The 26,602-nt window shown below is 49.0% G+C and overlaps 1 protein-coding gene across 1 annotated transcript in view; it reads left to right on the forward strand.

Annotated features, from left to right (window-relative positions):
* The first annotated feature begins 3,847 nt into the window (after positions 1 to 3,847).
* LETM1 (leucine zipper and EF-hand containing transmembrane protein 1) overlaps positions 3,848 to 26,602 on the forward strand; it is a 567,062-nt gene continuing 544,307 nt past the window's right edge. The window contains exons 1-2 of the mRNA XM_085642560.1: positions 3,848 to 4,147; positions 7,232 to 7,289. Coding sequence (XP_085498686.1) covers positions 4,066 to 4,147; positions 7,232 to 7,289 — 140 coding nt within the window. The 5' untranslated portion in view covers positions 3,848 to 4,065. The remainder of the gene's footprint in view (positions 4,148 to 7,231; positions 7,290 to 26,602) is intronic.

The following is a 26,602-nucleotide window of genomic DNA, read 5'->3' on the forward strand; positions in this document are numbered from 1 at the left end:
TCTCCTGTACAGGAATGTTCCTTCGTTCCCCACTGATAATTCTTCTCGGACTTCATAATATTTTCGGAGTGCCTCTCCTAGCCGTTTCTTCTCCGGCCATCCCCGTATTATGTGTTCTTTGACTTTGCGAATTTCCTCATCTTCTCCATACGCCTGTATCCAGTCTTGTTTGCTTATTACCCTTTCTGGGTCGTCCATTACTGCCACCATCTCGTCTTCCTCTGTGGCCGTGTCCGGGGCTCCTTCCATGGCTGCTGCTCTGCTAAGATAGTCTGCCACCTTGTTCCTCGTCCCCGGAATGTACTCCATGTCATATCTGTACTCTAGCAGTTTGAGCGTCATTTTTGCTATGCGGGGTGTGGCGCCAGCGTGCCCGCTAGAGGTGAGCACCTTGACCAAGGGCTTGTGGTCCGTCTTAAGTAGGAATCTTGTGCCCCATAAGAATTGGCGATATTTTCCCATAGCCCACACCACAGCTAACATCTCTTTCTCAATCACACTGTATTTCTGTTCAGTGGGTGATAGCGTCCTGGACGCGAAGCTGAGTGTTTCCACCAGTCCATCACTTCTTTCCTGCATGAGTACTGCCCCTAGTCCTTTTTCGCTGGCATCTGTCGTCAGTATTGACCGGCCGAGTGGATCATAACCTTGCACGGGCACCGCTTGACTGATGTCTTTCTTCAGGTCCTCAAATTCCTTCTGTGTGTCCTCCGTCCATTTGTAAGTCGTTTTGTCCCTCGTTAGTTGTCTGAGGTGATGTGTCTTGGTGGCAAAGTGTGGCATGAATTTGCTGTAATACTCTGCCATCCCTAAGAAGGACCTTACTTCTTCTTTGTTGTTGGGTGCTGTCTCCTTGAATATCGCCTCCACATTTGCTCTTTTAGGGGTGATGCCGTGTCCTCCTATCTCATGACCTAGATACGTGACTGATGTCATTCCCAGCCGGCACTTCTCCCATACCGCAGTCAGCCCCTTGTCTTCTAGTACTCTGAGTACCTTTTCCAGCCTCTCATCATGGTTTCTTCTATCTGTTCCCATCACGAGTATATCGTCCTGAAAATACTGGACGCCCTCGATGTCCTGAAACAAACGATGCATCAGTTTTTGGAACACCGCCGCTGCTGAGGCGAGGCCAAATGGCATTCTCCGGAATTGGTAGCACCCAAAGGGTGTGATAAACGATGTCAATTTCCGGCTTGTCGGGTGTAGGTCTATCTGGTGATAGGCGGACGTTAGGTCGATGGTGGAGAACCACTTTACCCCTTTGGTCTTGGTTAGCATTTCTTCGATGCGTGGTAACGGGAATTTCTCCACTATGAGACACTTGTTTAGTTCCCGAAGGTCCACACACAAACGGACTTTCCCATTTGGTTTCATCGCCACTACCAAGGGGGCGAGCCATTCCGCACTGTCGATCGGCTCTATTATCCCCGCCTTTTCCAGTCTGTGTAGCTCCGTCTGCACCGCGTCTTTCACCGCTAGGGGTATATTTCTGACTTTGTGGGACACTGGACTGGAGTTTTCTTTGAGTACTATCTTGTGTGTAAATTTCTCCAGCTTCCCCACCTTTCCTCCGAACACCTTCGGGAATTTATTCTTCATTGCTTCCAATACCGGCCAGCTCCCTGGCGCTGTCATAAGGACTTGTGTGTCGCCTCCCGGGTCTAGTTTGATCCCTAGATCCCCTTGGTCCATCCATCCCAGTACGGAGGGGCCTTTCTCCGCTATGTACAATTTGCATTCGGCTTGTCTACCTCTGAATTCGAAGGTTAGTTTCCTGTACCCCACCATGGGTATCGGTTCCCCTGTATACGATACTGGGCGTATGTCTGGTGGTTCCAGCCTTGTACCCAATGTGGGTTCGAATTGCTCCTTCCATACTGCTTTCTGGATGATGGTGTACGGGGATCCCGAGTCTATTACTATCTGGATTTTCACCCCTCCTATCTTCATTTCGCATTGTGGTTTGCGGGTTCTCTTCCCGTCTATCCCCAGCACCTGGTCATCGACACACAGTACCTCCACGTCTTCCTCCTGCTCTTCTTCCTCCTCCCGTTGCTCTTGTTCCACGTACTTCACCATGGGACTCTTCGTCTTCCTTCGGCAGACTTTCTCATAGTGGCCCATTATGCCGCAGAACATGCACTTCGCACGGAACGCTGGGCATCTCTTGTCCTGAGCTGTATGTGCTGGGCTGCCGCATCTGTAGCAAGCTCCGTTGTTGTCTCTAGTCGGCTTCCACGTTTGTCCAGTCTTTCCTTTCCATTTCGGGGGTCCTTTGCTCTCCTGGGGCGGTTGTTTGCTTCTTCCCTGTGCTTCTGTGTCATCCACTTTGTTCACCATGGTCTTCGGGACCACCTCCCTTTTTGCCGCTTCCGCGCACCTTTTTGTTAACTCCGCTTTCTTCACCATCGCGATCACTTCTTTTAGTGGCGCCTCACTATTCGCCCACAGCTTGTCTTGTACGCTCTTGTTCGTAGTATGCATGACGATTTGGTCCTTGATGAAGTCATCGTGTAATGCTCCGTATTTGCATGTCACTGCCAGTTTCTTCAATGCCGCTACGTATTCATCAATGGTTTCTCCCGGCTCTTGTTTCCTCTGTTGGAAGTTGTACCTATCTATCGAAACACTCACCGCTGGGCGGTAGTGGGCATCGAGGTCCTCCATGGCGTGTTTAAATACGTCATCGTCCGATTTTGCCGGGGTTGCGGTACTAGATTCAGGTAGACCCTTATGTCTTCCGGGCCTAAATTGTGCAGGAGTATTCTTTTCTTTCTCGCGCTGGGGAACGCTTCTCCGTTTTCATCTTCGAGCGCCGCTAGGTAGTTCTTAAAATATTCCCGCCAATCCTCCCACTTCATTTGGGGTTCTCCTGGTCTTGGCAGGAATGGTATTAGCGCCGTCAGTGAAGATCCTTGGGTGCTCATCTCCCCCGTTCTTCCTGGCGCCGCTCCTGGGCCTCTCGGACTATCTGGCGTGTCTCCCCTCTCTGGTTGCGCCTGCTCCTGTTGCTCCTCTTCCGACCCCCCGTCACCGCGTGCTGCCGCTTCCGCCAGGTTCACTGTGACTAGGCCTCGCGTGTGCCTATTGCGGTTTCGCGCCTTCTATTGGTCTCTGCACGTGGTCTGTACCTTTTTTCCACTGCCTCTGCCACGCTCTTCGTGTGTTTTCTTCCTGGGAATGGTCTTCTTCCCGTCTTCCCCTTGGCTGGCTACTGCTGCTCTGGCCTGTGCTCACAGTCGGTGGGTCAGGGTTCTTCTGCTGTCTGTAGCCGCAGATATGTCCCAGTCTCGTCGCCACTGTGATGTTGTAGGTATCCCCCCTAAAGAAACACACGACTCCAGGGGTTGCAGGAACTCTATTTCAACTTTATTATATTACACACGCAAGAGCGCCAGGCCAGCACACCCTGCTCAGTGCCGCGGCTCCGCTCTCTGTCCCGTTCCGCTATTTGCGCATGCGCATTCTCTCATTGCGTGCTGCGTAGCCACGCAGCGTGCGAGGACTAGAGCGCACACTACAAATGCGAGACCTATTGCATTGCAAATGCTCGTTCTTGAGAAGTGCAGGTACTCTCACTTAAAAAATAAAAAAGCCCCAGTACTCAGTACCTGCCCATTTAAAGCACTGCTCAGCACCACTTTAGTTCACAACCCCTCACCAAGAATAGTATTCCTAATTTTTAGCCCTCAGCTGCTCCATATGGTCAGCACTTTCTACCGTTTAAAATGTACACTATTCTCCCAGGGCCTTCGCCGAGCAATAAGATTAGCGTCCCGGCTGGTGTTGATGACGTTTTAACAGCGCGCGACGCATTCTGCAGTCGCGTGCGGCGTCGTTCTCTCTGTGTGACTGTGGCATCCAATGGGCGCGCAGTCTTTTGACAATCTCCGCCCCTCGTTTTTTCTGTGTGACAGCCACTGCCGGTTGAGGTCGGACAGACAACGGCCGGTGCCAGGGACATGGGAACGGTGGATTACGAGAGTTTGCCGCTGCCAGTGACTCAGACGATTTTCCAGGTCTCCTCCCACTGACGCGCCCAGACTCTAGATACAGGCGGCCATGGCTTCCCTCCTGATGAGAGGCTGCCGCAAGCCGCCCGTCCTTCAGCTCCCACGAGTACTTGCAAGGGAAGCTGCTAATGGTAAGGAGCAAAATGGTGTGGGAAGATATGACCTCGTCTGCCCGTCGGGTGTACCCGCCCCCGGAGGCCTTCAGTAGTTGGACTTGGAAGGAAACTTACATATACCGGACCCTTGGAGGAAAATGCTAAATGGAGAGAAATAGAAGTAAAGAGTAGACCGAGGCGGCAGTTGCGAGGCTCAGGGAATAGAGCCAAGGGCAGTTCAAAGAGCACGTTTAAAGACAGAAATCAAGAAGTTAAGGCGAACTAGACAAAATGGTTAAGAGTGTGACAGACACTGTGACACGGGTAAATGTAAATACGAAGGGGATAGAGAACAGATATGGTGTCATCCATCAAGGCTAAGAGTTAGCAATATATCTCTAGCCCATGTTTGCTGTGACAAGGACGATGCACCTGGGCAGAGAGCAAGGGCTTGGAGAAGTATGATAAGAGTTGTGCGATGAGTGTGCCCGGCTTTCTATGTTTAGCTAAAGGCCCGGGAGCGTAGGAAGGTGCATACGCCACGGCCTTTCTTGCAGAGTGCTAGCATGCACTGTGCCCCAGATGCGATTTTCCTGGAGGTACCTTCCAGCTTTTTACACCCGCTGTCCTCTCAACTAATCCCTTTCTGTTCTCCACTAAGACATCTGGTTCCGTGGAGCAGCCATGTCGGGGTCTCGAAGATGGTCGAGCAGACCCATACCCTCACAGTAATGAGACTAGAAGGAGATCCACTCAGACTTCTTGGGACTAGTTTGTCTCAAAGGTTCCTTGTTCACAGTTCGAAATTCGGCTAAGTTTTAGTTTTGTGCGTAAACATGGTATATATGTAGCACCTTCACAAAATCTTTGTCCATTAGTTAGTAAAGGCGATAAGTTGATCTCGTTAGCCTATTCATTGCTGCTATATCTGTTACCATAGTAAAGTAACACCCGTCAAAGGGGCTCCTGGGGCGGGATAAAATAATTTTTTGTAGTGGAGTTTGACAGTGCCGTAACCTTGTTAAAAAAAAAATGTAAAGTTTTGATTTTTATCTAAATATTACATGCCCTGTAATATCCTGTTTGTTAAAAAGAAGACAAAGCCGCCTGTCTGAGAACAGGTCACTATTTCAGAGAGGTTCCTCTAGAAAAGAGGGTTATTTTCCCTCTCTGTAGTATCGCGTCCTTGTGTGACAGATATAGAGCTACATTTGAGCAGTCTGCTTCCAAGCAAATGCCGAACGGAACATAGGGAAACTGCATTGTGCACTTAATATAGGGTATTGTGATAAGTGTGGATAATTAGAGGTACGGCCCAAATCCAGCCTGGTACCAATAATTCTTCTTGTACGATTTGTTGTCCGGGACCCTGAGGGAGATCGTGCTAGTGCATCTGATGACAAATTGCAATTAGCCACAATGACCAAGTTAATATCTAATACCACCAATAGGAAATTCCTGATAGCTGAGGTAATATTTTTTTCTAATATGTATTCCAGTATCAGAATGAGCTAGTCAATAATGCAGCAAATGCAACCCCCATGTCTCTCTAGGGCCTTTCAAACACACAGCGTTTGGTTAGGTTGAGGTTATGGAATAGGAAATCCCAAAGTTCACTTAAGCATACTGGCCTCTAGTACCATCAGCCCTCATAGAACTGCTTCTAACCTTTGTATTTCTTTGTGTGCAATTATTTTAGTTTGTCTCTAAGTCTTCAATTTGTTTCTCTTTTGTAGTTTGCTATGTTTTAGAATTAAATTTCTTTTTTGCATGGTGTAGGGATTTGCAATCCTTTAAAAATGTCATATTTGTTGAGGCTATCATTGTAAGTGCCAATAAGTGTTATTTGAGAATGATTTAGGGCCACATGTACAAAGGTTTGAATTTGCTAGTTCTAATTGCGATTTCATGCTAACCGGAATTAGAAAATCGTACTTTCAAATGTATGACACTCTTTAGAGTTTTTTGCGATTCCCAGTGGGTCGCAGATAGATCTACTTCATTAATATTCATGAGGCAAGTCGCAATTTATGACCTATTGGGAATTGCTAAAAACGCAGGACTGGATGGTGGCCTGCTGGGGACAGCAGACCATAATGACTGTGTTTGCTTTTAAATAAAGCTACTTTTTTGTTCTTTTGGTTTGAATGCTTTAAATTGGCTGCATTTGTAGTTTTTCGTGTATAGTAGCACTTCACTGAAGTGAATCCAAGTCAGATTCCTGGCTCTGGACATTAATGACCATGTACATTGTTATCTACTCGGTTTTAAGCACCCTACCCTGCGACATGGCCGGCCCATTGCAGTTTGTAGGCGGCATGCTGTGTAACCACCATCCCAAATATTTTTGACACATAGTAATCACTGTCAGCTCTTGCCCCGATATTGTAGGTTATTCCTTACTAAGAGCGATTCATACAACAGCTACTAGAATAAGGTATATGTGTAGATCGATATGGTACTACTTGTATATGACACACACCGACAGACTTTGCGGCCGGCCCAGCTTGGGTTGTAGATGTCATGCTTTGTAATTTTTCTTCTGATTTAACTGCCAATAAAAGGAGATTTGATTCTAAATAAAGCTCCATTTTTAATATGCATCTTGTTTTCCTTAATGGAAAACGGGATGCATTTAAAATAAAAAATGAAACTTTTCAGTTTTATTTTTTAAGAGTAGTCCGTGTTCAGTTGGACCACTGCCTGCTCTTAAAAAAATCTTTTTCTCAGGCATTCACAAAGGGGAAGAGGTTCCCCTGGGGGCCCCTTTCTGCTTACGAATTGGTTACCTCCAAATTGAATTTGATGGTAAAAATGTTTTGCATCCCTTTTCAGGTCGCAAAACATTCACACATACCCTTGTGATTAGGTATTAGGGAGGGGTGCTCTTAACACTCCTCTTCCTAATACCAAATCGCAAAACCCAAATTGCGATTTGGTAACAAGTTACTGAATCATAATTTGGGCTCTGTACCTCTCAAAATGCATTTTTCCTGCCAGCTAATGAAGCGGTTTGCGACTTGAAAATTGCTTCGTACATGTGGCCTTAATGTTTTGTATGCAAATATTGCTGAAAAACATGCTTTGTTTTATATGAATGTGTTTTCGCTCTTTTTCTAGGAAACTTTGGTGAACGTGCTTGTCATAGTTGTGCGTCATTGAGGTTGATGAATGAGAGGTAAGGACTCAGTGTTTTAAAAACTTTTTTTTTTTAGGGATTTCTTGAATCCATACTTCGGCTAATGGCACAGATGGAGTTTCAGTGGGGGTTTAAAAATCATAGCTTCTTGGAATTTATATAACACTGCAGATCACAAAAATATTGTCATCTAACCTAATCGCAAAGCCTAATTGCATGGTTTTAGTTCTTTCTTCAGACCTGATACATTTTGAGGGATTGCAGGAAGAGATATCCTTTAAAAAATGATCCCAAAGCAAATTGGGTCAGCCTATATTTTAAAAGGCTAAGAGAATGAAAAATAATTCACAACTTTACTTCTACGTTGGAGCCTTGAAGTGCGTTTTCAGCATGCTTCTACAATAACTTTTTTTGTTGTAGTAGTTGAGACTATTCATGCTATTAACATCTTTCTCAGCAGTACATTCCACATTGTAGGCCAATATCCTTCTAGGCAAACGTATTTCTAGACAAACACGTCCCTATAATACATTACTTTAATTACTTCAGAGAACATAACAAATAATGTCCTAGTGTAACAAACTTGTGCATACACTTTTTGTTTAAATCTGTTTATTAACATTTTTAGCATTTTGCACAGTTTTAGGAAAAAATCCCGACAACGTACAGTGTGTATGTGACAGCATTAGTCAATAGAACATGTACAAATACGCCATCAATCAATGTATGACTTTTGAGTTACATGGTAGTCCATTGCAAGAGTCCAAGAACCACGCCCCCTGATAGAAGGGGGTATCTAGACCCAAAGACAGCATCGCCAGAGTATATGAACACAGCTAGAACATGGTGCGTTATGCGTCAACCGTGGACATAGACAAACTTGAGAAGCTTGAATGCTGTAGCCTGCAAATTTCTTCATGGTTGATTTTGTTTCAGAATAGACTATTGTGGACAGAACATTTGCCCTGGAGGGTTCAGGAGTGAATTAATTGAAATTCGTACAATTTTTATTTGACTCTTTTACATTTTGTTTTTCAACAAATTCTACTTCAGTGGAAAAATAAGTCTTGTAGTGGCGCTGGCATGGTGGAATACATGGCATCCAGCGTAGAGGTCTGGTGGGAACATCGCTAGAGCTAAACACATGTGCCCAACTCCTCCAGAGTCATATATATATATATATATATATATATATATATATATATATATATATATATATAATTTTTTTTTTAAAACAATTTTTATTAGTTTTTCCCCAACTATAGCATCATGAGATCAGCGTTACATACAGTAATCCCGTGTAGGAGAACTAGGCAATTAGCGACAATACAGGAGAAAGTAGTTCCGCAACCGTGCCATTCCTAACACCCCACCCCGCTCCCTCTCTACCCCCACCCCCCCCCCCTGTCAGTGTGCCCACAGCGGTCCCCCCCTCTGGTAATGCGTAGAGTGCCCCATGCAGCCAGGGAGCTGAACTCAGAATCATGGGATGAACCCCATCAGTGTTCGCAAAAGTACCAAAGGCTGCACTCTACCGCTCATATGCATACCGCCCCGGAGCTCGACCACCATGCACATCCTGATAAAGTTGCACAAATAGCGATTGTTCTCGGAAAATATTCAAGCGGCCTCCTCCTGAGTAGTCTCCCCGGCATTCCCAGCAGGTCCCTCCACACTCCTCCCAGTCCGGGCCACTCACGCCTGATCCCCACCCTCCTCTTCCTGTTCCCCCAAGCGACGAAGCTCCTCCACCAAAGCCCCCCACGCCCTAGCAGCATCTTGCGCTGTGTCATTGGAAGCACGCCTGGCCAACTGTAGGCGAAGTGTCCCCTCAGTCTCCGCCCAAACCAGGAAGCTCGCCCTCCACCTCCGAATGCTCGGCCCCGTTCTTGCCTTCCAGTGCATGGTAAGCTCCCTCTTCGCCATTATCAGCCCCAGATCGATAAATTTGCTCGTGATTTTTGTACGGGGGGTGTGTGGGAACCAAAGCAAAAGGCAAGCTCCCATGTCCACTGCCAGCACGCGCTCAGTCACTCGATTCAGACACGCCACCACATCCGTCCAGTAAGAGCCCAAACCCGGACAGGACCAGAACATATGGCCGAAGTCAGCCCCCTCCGTATGGCACCGAGGGCAGCCCGACGAGGAGCCTCCAAAATATTGCAAAATCTTTGCTGGGGTTAAGTAGGCCCTGTGGAGAGTATAGAATTGGACCAGTTGAAATCTAGCGTTGCGCGTGCCCTTCCAGGGTCGCCGCTCCAGAGTCATATATAATACTATAAAAAGCTTTCACCCACAGCAGTCCTGAATCGGTAAACTTTGAGACTCCGCTGTGAACTTTGCAACATTGTAGACCAAATCCCTTCTGCGTTTTGACGACAATTCTAGGCACAGACAGCCATTGTGACATCTGATTTACAATACAGTAGTCGATCCTCTTAGCGAGGATTGAGAGATGGTTACAACCTTTAATTGCTGGGAACTGTTCTTTCTGCAGTCTACAGACATTTTCTTGCAAAAGTACAGATACATGAATCTTAGCAATACAACATGCTTCATTTCAACATAAATAAGGCATTGCTGTAGTTAGTTATTGCACTGCAGAAAATCTTTGTTAACCGTGCACGCCATCAAAAAAGCCAGGAACGAGAGACAAAGGGGACCTTACTCACAAGGAACCAGGGTAATCAAATTAGCAACAGAAATAATTCTTCCAGTGGAATAATACACAAATCTATACTGGTATGAGTATGCACAATTGCAATGGGAAGGGTTAGGTTGATGTTGAAAAGGAGAAGAGAACACATACACCTTTCTTACTGTTTGTAACATTTGTTTTTTATGTTTTTGCCAAAGTTATACAAATATATACAGAGAGTAATTGAAGAATTGTCCGTGGTGTCCCCAGTGAAAAAATGGAACCTAAAATATTAGTGACGTGCTTGGTTTCCAAAACTTCATAAAGTCGACTGTCTCTTCTCCTTTTGACATCAACCTAACCCTTCCCATTGCGATTGTGCATGCTCCTACTAGTACAGATGTGTGAATTATTACACGGGAACCATTGTTTCTGTTGCTAACACCATCAAAAAGCAGCAAGTCGGGGGGGGGGCGTGGCCTAGCGAGCCATCATGGGGGACGTGTGCTAGGAGAGCTCCGTCCAGCCCGCACTACAATCCTCCAATATCCTGCTTCCCCGGTCCACCACCACGCCTGAATCGAACCTGACAGGCGTTGCGAACCGAGGACTATCGCTTTTGCCGAGCTTGCCCCCCCCCCCTTTATCTTGCGTTCGAGTCCATCCCGGGATCGGCGGCCGATCCGTGCCAGCAGGAGGGGGCCTCTCGATAGGCGCTGGACTTGGGAGTTGGGGTCCTGGGCCGAGTGGTCAGACTGTGACATACTACCTCCTCCCCCCCCCCCTCCCCCACCCCCCCCGGTGGCATCTTGGGGCCTCATCATATCCGGAGCTTGACATACAGGGGGCGGGAACGACACCACCTAATCTGCAGGGAGGCCTTGGACTGCCCAAGACGAGGGATCGGCCGGGTGGTGGGTCCTCCAAGCAGAGTACAATGGATAAATTCACAGTCCCTGGGGCCTCTGCCGTGCCGTCGGGTGGGGGGGGACGGACACCTGGTGATGGTCCCGATAATGCCGCCCTCCTTGCAGCCATCACCCAGTCTCGAAACGCCCAAATGCCAAGGTTGGCTCAGACGTCGTGCTGCTGCGTCAAGACCTACGCAATGCGGTAGCGCGGATCACGGAGACTGAGACAAGGGTCTCTGGGGTGGAAGATGTGGTAGAGACTCTGCAGAAGCGAGTGGCCTCCCTGGAGACAATTCAACGTGGGCTGGCGTTCCGGGTGGAGGATGCGGAGGGGAGGGCACGCCGCAATAATCTTCGGTTTGTTGCATTTCCGGAGGGATGCGAGAAGGGTGGTATGGAGCGGTTCCTCACCCAGTGGCTTGAGAGTTGGTTTCCTCCGGGGTCATTGTCCAACTGTTTCGTGGTGGAGCGCGCTCACAGGGCACTGAGTCAGAAGCCCCCACCTGGTGCTCGCCCGATACCTGTCATTGCGAAAATACTAAACTACCACGACCGTGACATTCTCCTGAAACAAGCCACTGCCAAGGAACCGCTGTTGTTTGACAATGCCCGCATCCTCAAATTCCCGGACTATACTAAAATGGTCCAACAACGCAGGCAATCTTTTATGGCAGCAAAGGCCCGGCTACGAGAGCTCCAGCTCCCTATGCCCTATTATACCCGGCCAGACTGCGGGTGGTCTACTGCTCTCGCACCCATTTCTTTGATTCTCCAAAGGAGGTCTTCCACTGGACGGACGAGACGGTGCGTCTTCGCCCACACACCCCCAGAGAGAATCTGACTCCTCATCGAGCAAGATGGTCTGGAAACAACCGATACCAAAGGGGAAGGGACGGCGACGATCCAGATCTGGGCGCAGGTCCCAGTCATGTAGTACATCATCCTGAGCTGCATCGGCCCAGCGACTGCCCACTACATCAGACTAACTTTGAGGGGGGGGGGGTTGTACTGCCATAGTTCCTTTCTATGTTTGCCTTGAAGCACAATTGAGGGCCGATATCCCTGCAACACATTAGTTGGAAGGGAAAGGGCCAGCTGACAATGGACTATATGTTGGGGATCCATTGGTGGGCGGCAGGAGGGACCTCCTGTTGGGGTCTCCTGCTCACGCTCGCTGCGACAGAGATACTTTATTGTTTTTTAGGGATAGGGTGGGGGTGGGGGGGGTGCTGTTTGGGGGGGAGGGGGGGTTCTGTTGTTTGATTGCACTGGCCTACGCTGCATCAGAGACATCTTATCCGGACCACGTCTTGGTGCCCGGTATGCATCCATTCCTTGACATTTTTCATGGCTGGGCCCCTTAGCGATGCGCGGGTTCCTGCTGGGACCCTTAAACTAATGAGTTAGAATGTCAGGGGGGCGTTGGATAAAATTAAGCGGGCGCAATATTGAAGCAGGCGAAGCGAGCGCAGGCAGATGTTCTCATGCTGCAGGAGACACATCTTATGGGGTCTAAGGCATTAGGTTTTCAATGATTTGGATACATACATGTCTTTCACTCCGGGTTTGTGAGGGGATCCCGGGGGGTTGCGATACTGATCCATAGACTGGTCCCATACACGCACATAAAGACTTGGAGGGCTACGCAGGGTAGATATCTCTTCCTACAGGGGCAGATATGGACGGAGTCCATAGTTTTGGGATGTGTTTACGCCCCTCCCTCCCCCCTTTCTTTGAGCTTGGTGGAAAAGCTTATGACCCTATGGACGGACATGCCTGATGGGCTAACTGCTGTGGGCAGAGACTGTAACGATGTGCTAGACATGGCTGGGGATCGCTGGCGGCCTGGGGGCCTGCCGGACGCGGGCAGGACTACTAAGCTACACTCAATGGTGGCCTTGATTGGGTGGACCCTTGGCGTCTCTTACAAGGGACGGCGCAGGGCTATACATATCTGTCGGCTGTGCATGGCTCTTTCTCCCGCCTTGATTATATCTTCGTTCCCTGTGCCATGGAGAGTAGGGTGGTCGCCGCAGATATTCTTCCAGGTGGTCTTTCAGACCACTCACCGATTACTCTTACACTGCGTGTGGGTAGAGCGCTGCAGCCGTTTCGGTGGCGTCTCTCGGCGTGGAACCTCCAGAGAGACGACTATAGAGAACATATGGCGGGAACCATCAACCAATTTTTGTCATCTAATGTTGGGACAGTTGAGGGGGCGGACTGCTTCTGGAAGGCGATGAAGCCCACGCTTCGGGGGGTGGATATCTCCTATTGCGCAGCGGCCCGCAGATTGCGTAGGGAGTCCCTCGTTCAGGTGGAGGGGAAGTTATTGGAATTGGAATCTAGCAGCAGGGATGGCTCCGATTGACATGCTCGCCGCCTAATCCTGTTGACGCAGCAAGAATATGCCCATACTCTGTTAGACGAGGCCCGACAGGTGTGGCTGGCGACCTGCAGTAGGATCTACCAGTGGGGGGGATAAGTCCAGCATATTATCGCATAGGTTGTGTCAGCGGTCGCTATATTCTCAGTCGCTCCCGGGCATTCTGGGCCCAGATGGGTCCACCCTCTCCGACCCCTCCGTGATAGCTGAAAGCTTTGCTATATATTATGCAGATCTTTGTGCCCCTAGGGAATGTCTCCCGGCAGCGGCAGTCGGTTGCTTTCTCGATGATTTGCCACCCAGAACCATCTCCAATGAGATGCGCGAGGAGCTACATCTCCCGCTCACAGAGGAGGAGCTGGGTGTGGCATTGGGTGAAATGCAGCCCAGGAAGTCCCCCGGGCCCAATGGCTTCCCATGTGAATTCTTTAAACACTATTTTCTGCAATAGGGACCTCATCTCTGTAGAGTGGTTGAGGAAGCCAGGGAGCGGGGATGCCTGCCTCGCGATTGGAGACACGCAGAGTTCGTGGTGTTTCATAAGCCCGGAAGACCTCCGGATCAACATGCGTCTTATCTCCCCATATTTCTTTTCAATGTGGAGGCCAAGGCTCTGGCCAATTGCCTTAGTGCGCATGTTAAATCTTTGGTTCATCCCGATCAGGCCGGGTTTATGCCTCAGCGGGTGATCCGCCATAATATTCGACGTGCCCACGTGGCAACCGTCCAGGGGTTGGGGGGAGGGCCGCGCTATTGCTTGCAGACCTGGTGTATTTATTCGCTCTCTTCCGTAGATTAAATTTTGGACCGCGCTTCCTGTTCTATATAACTCTTCTATATACAGACCTGACTGCGTCGGTACGGGTGGTGGGCTCTGTCTCATCCACGTTCTCTATTGGACGGGGCACTAGGCAGGGTTGTCCGCTGTCCCCCTATTTGTTCGCTCTAGCGATGGAACCCTTTAGCATCCTGGGTACGGATTGATGCCCAAGAGACTGGTCTGGAATGGACGACGGGCCTGTCAGATCGCAATGATTTGTATGCGGACGACGTCCTCTTTCTCACGAATATCGATAGGACGGGACCGCGCCTTCTGCACATTATGCACATTTTTGGGGAGACCTCCGGTTTATATATGAACCCTCGCAAATCTACTCTATAGGTCATTGGGGGAGGGGCGAGTCCTGGTTCCTGGGCCTCCTCTGTTCAGGTGGCCTCCGGGGGATTGTAGTACTTAGGAGTGTTCATATTGGATTAAGCACTCGTCTCATGGGAAAGGAATCTAGCCCCTGTATGGGATCGCGTGCGCGAGGATGTTAAAGTCTGGTCCCACATGCCCCTATCAATATATGGCCGGTCGGCCATCTTTAAGATGGTGTTGCTTCCCCACCTCCTATACCAACTACAAAACCATCCATATCTGATCTCTCCCGGATGGGTTAATGCGGCCATGGGTCAGTTTTTGTGGGCGGGTGGAATGGCAAGAGTGGCCCTGCGGACATGCTTTCGGTCCACATATTGTGTGGGTTTGGCAACCTCCGATATCCTGTCCTATTATATGGCCTCCCACCTATTGGTCCTCAGTGAGTGGTGGTATGGGGATAGGGCAGATATGGGGGATCACACCCTACATGCTATACTTTACTCGATGTCGTTACGCAGCTCCTTGGCCCCGGTTACGAAACTTGTCTTTCAAATATGGCGACAGGCGCTGCAGAGGACCGGGTTGTGGAACAGGCTAACTCGGGCGACTCCCCTTTGGCACAATGGGGACTGCCGCAACTGGCTATGTTGTCCGGTTTTCGAGGCTGGGACCATATTGGCCTCTCTGGTGTGTCTCCGATGCCAGCATGAGGAGGGCACTTTGCTGCATACTATCTGGAGCTGCACCGCCCTAGCTCGATTTTGGCAGGGAGTTTTGTCGTGCCTCTCTGAGGTTCTGGGATGGGACCTCCCCAGCTCCCCAAAGCTGGTCCTGCTGCATGTTATGGTCGATATAGGAGGGAACATATACAAACGCCTTCTTATGCTACTGGGGTTCACCTTGGCTAAGCGGGACATTGCTAAAGCGTCTAAGGCTCCGAGGGCGCCCTTGGTATCCGTTTGGAAAAATGGCATGGATTTCTGTATGGGGCTGGAAATCCCTATCTTTGTGGCCAGGGGGTGCCCACTTAGGCATTATAAAATCTGGCGGCGATGGGCAGAGTATTGAGGCCTGGAGCTGGAACCCGTTTCAGTAGCCAGGTCCACTGACTTGGCGTCCCTCCCGATATAGGGGATTTGTAATATTGCCCTGTGGATGTAGGTGTACAGTGTCTAGACAAGTGTGACTGTTCTCTTCTGGTGCTGCTTTGGGGTAGGCGTGAGTGCGATTGTGGGGGGGGTTGGGGGATTTGTTTGTTTCTATTTCTTTGGTTGATATTGCAACTATATTGCTCTCAATTTGTCCTATTTTGTTCCAGAAAGTGTCAGTCATTTCTATGTACATTTTCTGTGCACGAGTTGCTGGGTGACAGTGCTCTGCAATATATTTGGCAAATAAAATCTGTTTAAAAAAAATAAATAAAAAAATAGCAGCAAGTTACAACCGAAAAAAACGAACAAATCTTCAGCATATTTGTATCCATTTTTTTAAAAATAAATCTTTTTATTAAACAATACCAGGTGAGAGGTCAGTGCATATAGCAGATCATATCACAGTTGCATCACATTTACACAGATGGAGGTCTTAACACATAGCAGTACAGTGGGAAAAATAATCAGGAGAAAAGCATGATTTATCACGGAGTCAGTGGTTCGTCAATGGGGGGGACATACGGAGGCTCGCAAACATTGCCACGATATATGTTCCATCTTGTCCAAAGCGCCATCCACTTCCGGGGACAACCACGTGACACATAGACAGTTTTCCCCTGTACCATACACCAGTCCATGTTGGTTTTCCATGCAGTAAGCGTCTGTGGTGTCGGCGCCCCCCATAGGCGGGTGATATTTTGTTTAGCTACCATCTGGCCGAGTGTTGCCCAGAGTTTACCCTTCGTGTTGAGGTCAGTGGATTCCCATACATTTAGTAGACATCTTTTGGCTTCGAGCCGCAGTTCAGCCCCCCATATGTCACTCATACGCTTGTGTACCTCCTTCCAATACTTATGAATTAGGGGACACTCCCAGATAACATGCCGAAAAGATCCCTCTAGGCCACAGTTTCTCCTACACATCCCCTCTTCACTCTTGCCCATAATGACCAGTCTAGGACCCGTCATATACACACGATACAGGATTTTCAATTGTACCAACCTAAGTTTTGCGGAGATAGCAACCTCCCTCGGCGAGGAGAACGCTTCCTGCCATTCCTCGTCATCCAGCTCTAGGCTGTCCCGCCCCCTCTTTTCCCTCAGTGCTGTGAAAGGATCTGGCGTGTTGCGGATTCGTTTTTTATATGTGAGTGAGATAGCTTTCTCGAGGAGGTGCCCGTCCAGCAGGCGGTCTTCGAGTGGGGAGGACTCCAATAGCTGGGACCCAGTCGGGATGTTAGCCTGAAGGGAGTGTCTGACTTGCATGTATCTGAAATGTTCTGATGCGGCCAATTCGCGTGTCTGTTGTAGTGAAGCGAAAGTAGTCATCCCGTTATGTCCCCAGAGGTCACCTATTCGTGTAAGGCCGATTAAGTCCCATTTGATTTCTTAGGGGAGGCCAGATACAAGAGGATATCATCCACGTACAATGAGATTCGGTCCTCTCATTCTGCTGTCCACCTAAGTCCCCTAATGGAATGATCTCTCTGTATCTAGGCTGCTAGTGGCTCGAGGGAGAGGACACCCCTGCCGAGTCCCTCTTTCAAGTACAAAGAAGGTTGAAATTTTGTTGTTGACCACCACTTGCGCCAGTGGCTCAGTATAGAGGAGCCATACCCACCCGATGAAGTTTGGCCCAAATCCCAGCTTTCGCAGGACTGCCATCAGGTATGCCCATTCTAGCGTGTCGAAAGCCATTGTGGCGTCCAGCGAAACCACAATGGCGTCTTCTTGGATAGTGGTGCGTCGCCTCAACACCCCGTGGAGCCATCGTAGATTAAGTGTGGTATTTCGGTGGGGCATAAAGCCCGACCGGTCGGGGTGGACTAGTTTGCCCATGACCTTCCGCAGCCGGATCGCCAGCAGTTTTGCAAGGATTTTGGGCTCAGCGTTAAACAAGGAAATGGGTCTATATGAAGTGCATTCCTGATTCGGCTTCCCTTCTTTAGGTATAGCCAGCAGCGTGGCGATACGTTGGTCCCGCGGGAGTATGCCCATTTCTAAACTATCTTCAAACATGGTCTTTAGGTGTGGGGCCAATTTGTCAGGTCTAAGTTTGTACAACTCAATAGGCAAACCATTAGTGCCCAGAGCTTTCCCTGGCTTTAACGCTCTAATAGCCGCGGCTATCTCATCTGTTATAAACGGGCTGTCCAAGACCTCAGTGTCAGAGTCCGAGAGGGTAGGCAAGTGGATATGTGCTAGGAGGAGTGTGGAGTCATCTTCTGGGAGTGTGGAGCCACTCCGGTATACGTGTGTGAAATGGTTAGCGAACTCGCGTATGATATCATGCAGGTCTGTGAAGCACTCCTAAGCTTCGGGACTAATCTATTTGCCCTTTCTTTTTTGTCCAACCAGGCAATAAGTTTGCCTGCCTTGTCTCCTTGATCGTAGAGGCGTCCGTCCCTCGCTAATGTTTTGGCAGCGTCTGTCGCTAGCGCTCTGTACTCTGCTTCCTTGAGTTGCAGTCTATGTAGAGCAACTTGATCGTCGCCGTCTTTTGCTGCCTCCTTGAGGCGAAGGAGGTCTTTCTCACAGGAGATCATCTGCTTGGTGTTTTCCTTACGCAGTCCAGCGATGGTGGAGAGAGCGTGGCCCCTAATCGCTGTTTTGCACGCTTCCCATAGGGTAGTAGGGGAGTGGACTGTGCCTACGTTTTCCTGAAAATAGTGATCAATATTCTGGTTGAGTGCTGCTTTAATCTCTGGATTGCGGAGGTACCATGGGTTGATAGGCGCTATGTACTCCACCCATTTTTCACCTATAGTAAGATGTGTCCAGAGGGGAGATGTGTCCAGAGGTGAGAGTGGTCGGAGATACCTCTCGCCATATGCCTGGTTTCTTGCGTGGTGGCATGTTGTTCGGGCATAAGAATGTCATTTATTCTGGAGAAGGTGTGGTGAGCCCCTGAAAAGAATGTGTATTGTTGGAGGTCTGCATGGTGCCTTCTCCAGTTATGCCCAGCAGTAATGTCTCAGGGCGGGTGGCGATCTCCTGACACCACCGCATTGAAGTCTCCACCCAATATGAGTTGTACTTCAGGATGGGAGAGTAAGAGTGTCCCCAAGTCTTTATTTGATTGGGTCTGAAGACCTGGTGGGATATATACCGCTAAGAGAGTAAGGGTGTGCCCTTCCCAATGCCCTGAGCCCCCGCGAAGCACCCAAGAGGATCTGTCCAGGTATGGTTGATGCTAAGTGGGAATGTATGTCTAATTAGGATGCCCACCCCACGTGAACCAGGGGTGAAGCCTGCGTGCGCCACCATCGTGTAGCCCCACCTGTTGAGGGCTCTACAGGAATTTACCTATTAGGTGTGTCTCTTGGAGCAGTTTGACATTTGGGGAATGACGCTTTATGTATTGGAGCACTATGTTTCTTTTAACCTTATCCCCGAGCCCTTTGATATTCCAACTGATAAGCTTCAGACTCTTATCCCACTTCAGATTCACTGTAGAAAAACAGGAATGTAGCACGCCCGCGCTCCGTGTGACACAACCTGAACACGTAATGACATTTCCTGCCTGACCAGAGGTCCGCCTTTGAATCCTCCCCCCACCCACTGCATCAAAAAAGAATGAACTATGAATAAAAATAACATGCGCAACCCATAGTCGATCCCCCGCCCCTCCCTGCTACCCTGCCACGTAGGTTTGAAACTACCCACATCCCCAACTAGCAGAGTGCCTATCGCCCCAGAAACTGTGCAAACAATGAGCGGGGGGAAAAAAGGGCTAGCACCGACTCCGGGCACCTGAGGAGTTCCCCCACCCCTAGGGAAGACCTGCGAGGGAAACAGTGGATAGTTGCCAGAGAAATCAACCCCACGTCTCACCAGACCTCCTCCACCCACCCCATTACAAAGGAGTGCATACATTACAGTTCGTTGAAGTGGGTCCGCAGGGTCAGGAATGCAGAGTCCAGAACGTTCAGTCCCTTTGAACCCTTAGTGTCCCCGGGCTACTAGATCTCGATCTCCAGAGCGCTGACTCAGTTTGTCGACGTCGGATTTGCCCTCCGCCGAGCCTGGTGAGTGGACGCGTGCGTCTCTCCATTTGTCACCTGCAGTTGCCGTTGGATTCCGGGTGGCCACTCTTTCCACCCAGTCCTGTACCTTCGATGGGGACGTAAAGAAAAGGGACTTGCCATCTACTAGGACTTTGAGTTTTTCAGGTAAAAACATCATGTATTAGTTTCCTCTTTCCCTGAGCTCTCTCTTGATCCCATCGAAGGAGCGCCGTTCCTGCTGGACCTTAAGCGTGAAGTCCGGAAAGAATCGCACAGTCGCATTCTCGTATTGAAGGTCTCCACGCGTTCAGGCTGCCTGTAGAATTGCATCACGGTCCCTATAGTTGAGTATTTTAGGAATTATAGTCCTGGGTGCAGCTCCTGGCTTGGGTTTAGGGATTGGCGCCCGATGCGCCAGTTCGATTGTGAATAGTGAGGAGAGCCACTTCGGTTTGAGATGGTTTAGGATTAGGTCCTCCAGGAAGAGGTCTACACTTGGCCCCTCCAAGTCCTCTGGGACCCCAACTACCCTGATGTTGTTTTGGCGGGCTCTCCCTTCCTGGTCCTCAACCCTGAGTGCCATCTGACGGTGCAGGTGTATCAACTGCTGTACCCGCTCTTCAAGTTTCTCCGTGGAGGTCTGAAGGTCACGAACATTAGTTTCGTTTACTTTAACTCTTTCCGTAGTTTTATTCATGTCCGCCCTCAACAGGTTCATTTCGATGGAGACTTTGTCTATTTTGGTCTTGACAGTGGCACCCAGCACCTGGATGGCCGCCATGATGGAGGAGAGAGACGGCTTAGTGTCTACAGCGCCCCCACCCTGGGCTCCTTCTGTGGGAGTATGCTTCGGGACCGCAGTTTATTTGTCTGCACCGCTGTTCTGCCCTTGGGCTTTATTGTGAGTGTTCACGCCCAGGCGGTCCTGTGAGCGCCGTATGCCTCTGCCTGTACAGAGCACGATGTTGTGCAACGATGAGTTATGACGCCCCGGAGTCTCAAGCCACACCACCGGAACGTGAGGGCCCCGAATAGGCTCGGAGGGGTGGAACAGAAAGCGGAGGTCCGTTGGCCCTGCCTGCTTTCCGGGCAGATGGCGTGAGCAGAAGAGATAAGAGTTCAACACAAAACGGTGTAGCAGCAGTTGCGGCCTGAGTGCCCCCGGTCCACAAGGGAGGTATGCCCTTCGCTTCCCTGTGTCGCTATTCCTTCACAAGGGTGGGGCAGGTTTGCATGACAGGCAGCAGCCTCACCTTCGTCAGCACCGCACCCCAGGACTGGTGTAAAGCAGGATAAGACGCTCCGTCAACTGGGCCCATACAATTCTCTACCGGTCCGGTGGCCGAGCGAGTCGTATTTAAGCCTCCGCACGACAAGCGCCACAGATTTGGGGCTTACCGGGCAGTAGTAGTCGCAGGGCAAACCAGGGCTCCTAGCTACACTGCCCCAAAAGGGCGTCACCTCTGATCTCTTTCTGTCGTCCTACACCCCCTCTGGGGCGAGGATCGTTCACTAGGCCCCCAAATCTGGCTGGCGCCCTACTCTGGCACCGTCGACCCCAGTACCTGCAGAGCAACGCCGCTGCAGTCCCCCGGGCCAGCGCCGCGATTTGGCGCAAACCTCCTCCAGGTATCCCGGCGGTGCTTCCTCTCACTGCCACCAAGACTGAAGCCGGCTGTCCGCGCCGATGAGTGCAGGCCGTCGGATTGATGTCGGGACACCGGGAGTGAGCAGGTTCCGTCAAGGATTTAGAACGTGAGGCGGCAGGGCGTTTTTCCCAGGCCCCGCGCGACATTTGCTTGCCATACTGTCCACGCTGACAGGGCGCGTTGCAGGCCTGAAGCCACTTCCCGCGGTCCGATTTTCCCCGTGGATCGCTCCGGAGCACCCAGTGAAACGTTAGGGGGTAAAATTAGATCCCCTCAGCTGGATTGATGTCAGATTTTGGGTGAAAAAGGGCTTGTCCTCAGCGGAGCTCTGTGGTCAGGCGGCCATCTTCGCCGGCGCTAAGCCACACCCCCCATTGTATCCATTTTTAACTCGTACTCTTCCAGCCAATCATATTATTTTCTATTTTACATCAATTTAAAAGTGAGGAGTCTTGCCTCAGTATCCGTAATGGCCAAGTGCATTCTCCTTGTAAAAAATCCTTGGAATGATGGCGACTCGCTTGTGTATATTTGGTATGGTTTACGCATGGATGCTGTTACCTTTTTCACAGTTAAAATTGCCCACCATGTATTCAGGTTGTGGCGGTTTTATTGATTTCCTTTTTTGAACTTTGTTATCCCTATCCTCACTAATGATTGCTATCGCTTACATGTTAGTTTGGCAAAGCACCTCTATCACAGTTTTCCAATACTAGTACTATGAGAGATCCCGTACTCTGATTAACGGGTCTGAAAATCTCTTCTCAGAAAGTCTGAATTTAGGTCTGTCATATATGAACTATGTTTCCATTCTGACAAAAATGTTTCAGGGATAGATGAGCAGGGACACATTCACCCAATTAGTGCCATGCAGTAAGGTGCCAAATTAAGGCAGCTTTCTCATTATGTCAGAGGTCTGATAATCGCTTTTGTGATTATGCCAAGGCTTCTGCCATGGTTTAGGTTCTAGCAAAGCTCTGATAATGCCACCCTTCTGACTTTACTAGTCTGGGAATATAACAGGACTCTATCTGTATCAAATCTTTGCATTTCACAAATGGGTGAATTTTGCAAGTGTCAGAGTCAAAATAAGGTGGTATGATCCTCAAACGATTTAGGTGTGTGAATTTGGCATATACAAGCGTCACACCCATTAAATGTTTAACAATGCATAAAGGTTCAATTTTAGCATATTTCACGAGGAGTTTCATCCTATTTTTACATGTCGTGCCCATTCCTTCACTAACTTTGGGTGAGGGTTCTCATAGCTGGGGTTTATAAAGATTCGCAATAATTGAAATGGGTTCCATATGTGAACAGCTGGCATAATTAAGTGAGGTATGATAAGTTTCCTAGCTATCACAACGGAAAGTTTCAATTCTATTAAAGACACGGAGGCGAGGATTAAGCTGTACTTTCTTCACTTTTTATTATCAGCAGCCATGTTAATAACAACAAAGGCTTGATTTACCACAAAACCGGAGAAATCCACAATAAGTTACTGTTCAATCAACTGTTTTGGGGACCCCTTGATAGTCCTTTGTCTCTGTTGATGCTTCCTCCTTCCTTCTGTGATGGAACATGAGAAACATCATCTTCAGTCTTGCTTTGACCCATCTGATCCTGAAGAGGTATAAACGTATGTCATGGAAAACCGTACATGCAACCTCAAACAGTACACAAAGCTTGGCAGAAATTACAATGGTATCTTCATCAGTCTACATAAGACCACAAATTGGGCTCGAAAAATCCACTCGCACACTCCTGCAAGATTTATTCAGAACAGGACTACTCGCCCTTTCTGGCCAGCTGAAAATCCTCTAACTTCACTTGCAGAATAAAAAGTAAATGTATGAAGACAAACTGACTTTTTTTTTTTTAAACTGTTTTTATTTTTATTTGAAACAAAAGAAGAGCAAAATATAACATGACAATAGTCAGCAGGTATATTTCTCAAAAAATTATACAGCAGGTAGGAAATATGGGTGGTGGGAATACAGTGTATAACATTTCCCTTCCCTAGTTCTCGCGCCCCACTCTCTCCCCGCAGTGGTTGTGTTACACTTCTCTGTTAGTCCCGTGTGCTGGGGCGCTGGACCCAACTCCCGCACGCTCCTGTGGAATGAGTTGTGCTATGTCCATTTCTTCTTCCTATATCTCTAGGTTGTAATATCTCAGCTAAGGTTGCCAGATCCTCTAGAACTTCTTGGGACACTCTCTTGCCTGATATACTGTTCTTTCTGCCCCCATGTACATGTCCATGCCAGCCCTCCACTTTTTCATAGTGGGCGGATCCGTTCTCCCTCATTGTCTGGCTATGTCTCGCTTTGCCACTATTAATCCTAGGTTACTTAGCAGGAGATTATATCTGGGAATATCAATGTCTGTGTGTATGCCAAGCAGGACGTATTTGGGGCCCATCGGGATTTGTGCTTCCAGTATATTATTCAGTTCTAGCACTATGTGTCCAGTATCTACGTATTATTTGGCATTCCCATAAGGTGTGTATGTAAGAGCCACTCTCCGTTTCACAGCGGAGGCATTCTGGTGACTCTGCTCCGCCCACTGCATGGAGTCTCACCCTATCATAGTACACTCTGTAATATTTTGGACTGGATCAGTCTCAGCCTAAGTTTTATCGCTACTTCTCTGGGGTGCATTAGGGCCGTTTCCCAGTCTATATCTTCTAAAGTGCCCGTTATATCCTCCCATTTACTTCTAAGTGTTAGTAGATTGTTGGGCATATTATTTATTAGAGTCTTATATGTCCAGGAGACTGCCTTTTCTGGTATCTCCTCTTGGAGCAGCCAGCCTTTCAGTGGAGCGTATTCAGGGAGATCTGCAATGTCTGGCTTTTGCGCGCTCCAGGTATTCTGGAGCTGGATGGATTTGTAATGTTGACTATCTGACAGGCTGTATTCCACCTGTAATTGTGCAAAGGTTATCAAATCTCCTTGCCTTATAATGTCCCCTAGATTGGTGATCCCGATGGTATCCCATCCAGTAAACCCCCATAGGTTTGCTATTTCCGGCAACCGCTTGCCCTCCCATAAGGGGGTAGCCCATTTCATTTGGCATTCTGCTTCTTTATAGGCTTCAATAGCTCTCTGTGTAGCCGGCAGTAGGCCCCTGTTTCCCCAACCTCCATATATACATAGTGCAAATTAGTGTTTTCGAAATTGGAGTCTCTGTAGGGCATATATGGGGTGGTCCCCGGGCGTGTGTCCCCACTCATTGATTTCTGTAAGATGAGCCACCCTATAATATGCCTGGGTGTCCGGTAGCGTGACCCCCCCCCCCCCCCCCTATTATATTGGCTGGGTTGCCATGTTTGTAGTGCTAAACGGGGGTGGCCTCCGTCCCACAATAGCGTGCGCACTTGGTTGTTTATTGTCCGAAAAATTAACTCTGGGATTTTGTGATACGTATTTTGGAGAATATATAAGATGAGGCAGTGTGATCATTTTCTACATGGCAGCTCTCCCGAGTAGGGTCAATGGGAGGTGCCGCCACTGGCAACATCCTCTCGGAAGTCCCCCAGGACACGTTGGATATTATGGGCGAGGCAGTCCGTTTCGTTAGAAGAGATAAATAAACCCAGATATTTGAAGCCATCATCTGCAATGGGAAGATGCATCGGTATAAGATGTGGGTCAACGGGGCCGCCAATAGGATAAATGTTGGACTTCCCCCAGTTAATGTTATATCCAGCCCACTTACCGTATTCTGTGACGAATTCAAATCTTGTGGGGAGTTTTGTGTCCGGGCTGGCTATGTATGGTAGGATATTGTCCGCGTAGAGGGAGATTCGTTCCTCCATCATCCTGAAACCCCTTTATAGCCGGGTGTGTTCTGATTAAGCATGCCAATGGCTCTAGCACCAGTGCAAAGAGCAAGGGGGACAGCGGGCAACCCTGTCTAGTCCCTCGGTGGATGGGAAAGGCCGCTGATTTAACTCCATTAACCTTGACTCTGGCGCTGGGATTCATATACAATATATCAATCCATGACCGGAAATTACTCACAAACGCTAATTTTAAAAGCACATGTTTCATAAACGGCCAGTGAACCATATCGAATGCCTTCTCGGCATCGAGTGAACGGAGTATCCAGGGCCTATCTCCCCTTTTTGCTGTTTCTATCCAATTTGCAAGTCTATGTAGATTAAAACGTGTGGAGCGTTTGGGCATGAAGCCCGACTGGTCCTTATGAATCAATGATGTAATGATCGTCAACAATCGTGTGGCTAATATGGAAGCTAAGATCTTGGTCTCAATGTTTAAGAGGGAGATTGGACGGTATGACCCACAGTCTTCTGGGGCTTTGCCTGGTTTTGTTATGACCACCACCGTGGCTTGGCAGAGATCCGGAGCCAGCGTCCCCTACGCCTTGGCCGCGAGGAGCATACTTAGTATATGTTGGGCCAATAAACTGCTGCAGTTGTATGTAGTGCATCTGCTTCAACTATCTGGCTTACCGAGTTTGCCTCTTTCCTTCCGGCGTAACCAAGGTTAACCAAGCAAGGAGTTTCCCTGCACGGTCTCCTGACTCGTATAGTTTGTGCTGCGTTGCCAGTAACTGAGACTGGACCTCTCTATCTGCCAGCGCACAAAGTTGCCTGTGGGTGATCTCTATTTGCCTAAGCAAGGTCGCCTCCTTTCATTTTCTGGGGTGATATTGCCTTCTATGTCAAGAAGTTGACCTTCTAGAGTTTCTATCTGGGGACCTTCTTCTCTTCGTTTCCTTGCTATTCTGTCTTGCAACCTAACTCACAGGACTGCCTTATAGGCCTCCCAGAGGGTGGCCTCAGAGGATATTGAGCCTTGGTTCTGCTGAAAAATCAGCTTTGTTTCTCGTTTGATAACCTCCATCACTGCTGTGTCACGGAGCTCCCTTGCACTCAGCCGCCAGTCCGATCGTAATCCACGTTCTGCCCCCCTACTTTTAACCGTAACAGTGAGCGATCGGAGATACCTCTAGCCAAGTATTCTACTTCTTCTATTGCCTGAATTTCTCCTGTTGGAGTGAATAAGTAGTCCATTCTAGAGAAGGACTTATGTGCCCCCGAAAAATAGGAATAGGTACGGTCTAATGCGTAGTGTCGGCGCCACAAGTCAGTTAGCCCCATAGACCTCACAAAGTCTGCTAGCGAGGTGGGAACACGGGTACCGGCCGATGTGTTGGACCGGTCTAGACTCGGATCTACGACATCATTGAAGTCTCCTCCAGTAACATGGGCCGGGGTGTCTGAGTCTTGCAATATCTTAGCAACTGCGTCTAACGTTTGAGGTTGTAATCGTGGTGGGGCGTAGACGCTGACCAGGGTAATATCTCTCCGGTCCCATGTGCCTTGGACAGCAGCATAGGTACCGTTGGGGTCTATCCAGGATTTAGGTATGCGGAACGGTAGGGTTTTCCTGATAAGCATAGTCACCCCGTGGGCCCCGGGCGAGAACCCAACGTGCGC

The sequence above is a fragment of the Triturus cristatus genome, chromosome 2_2, assembly GCF_964204655.1.
Source record: "Triturus cristatus chromosome 2_2, aTriCri1.1, whole genome shotgun sequence".
In the NCBI taxonomy this organism is placed as follows: Eukaryota; Metazoa; Chordata; class Amphibia; order Caudata; family Salamandridae; genus Triturus; species Triturus cristatus.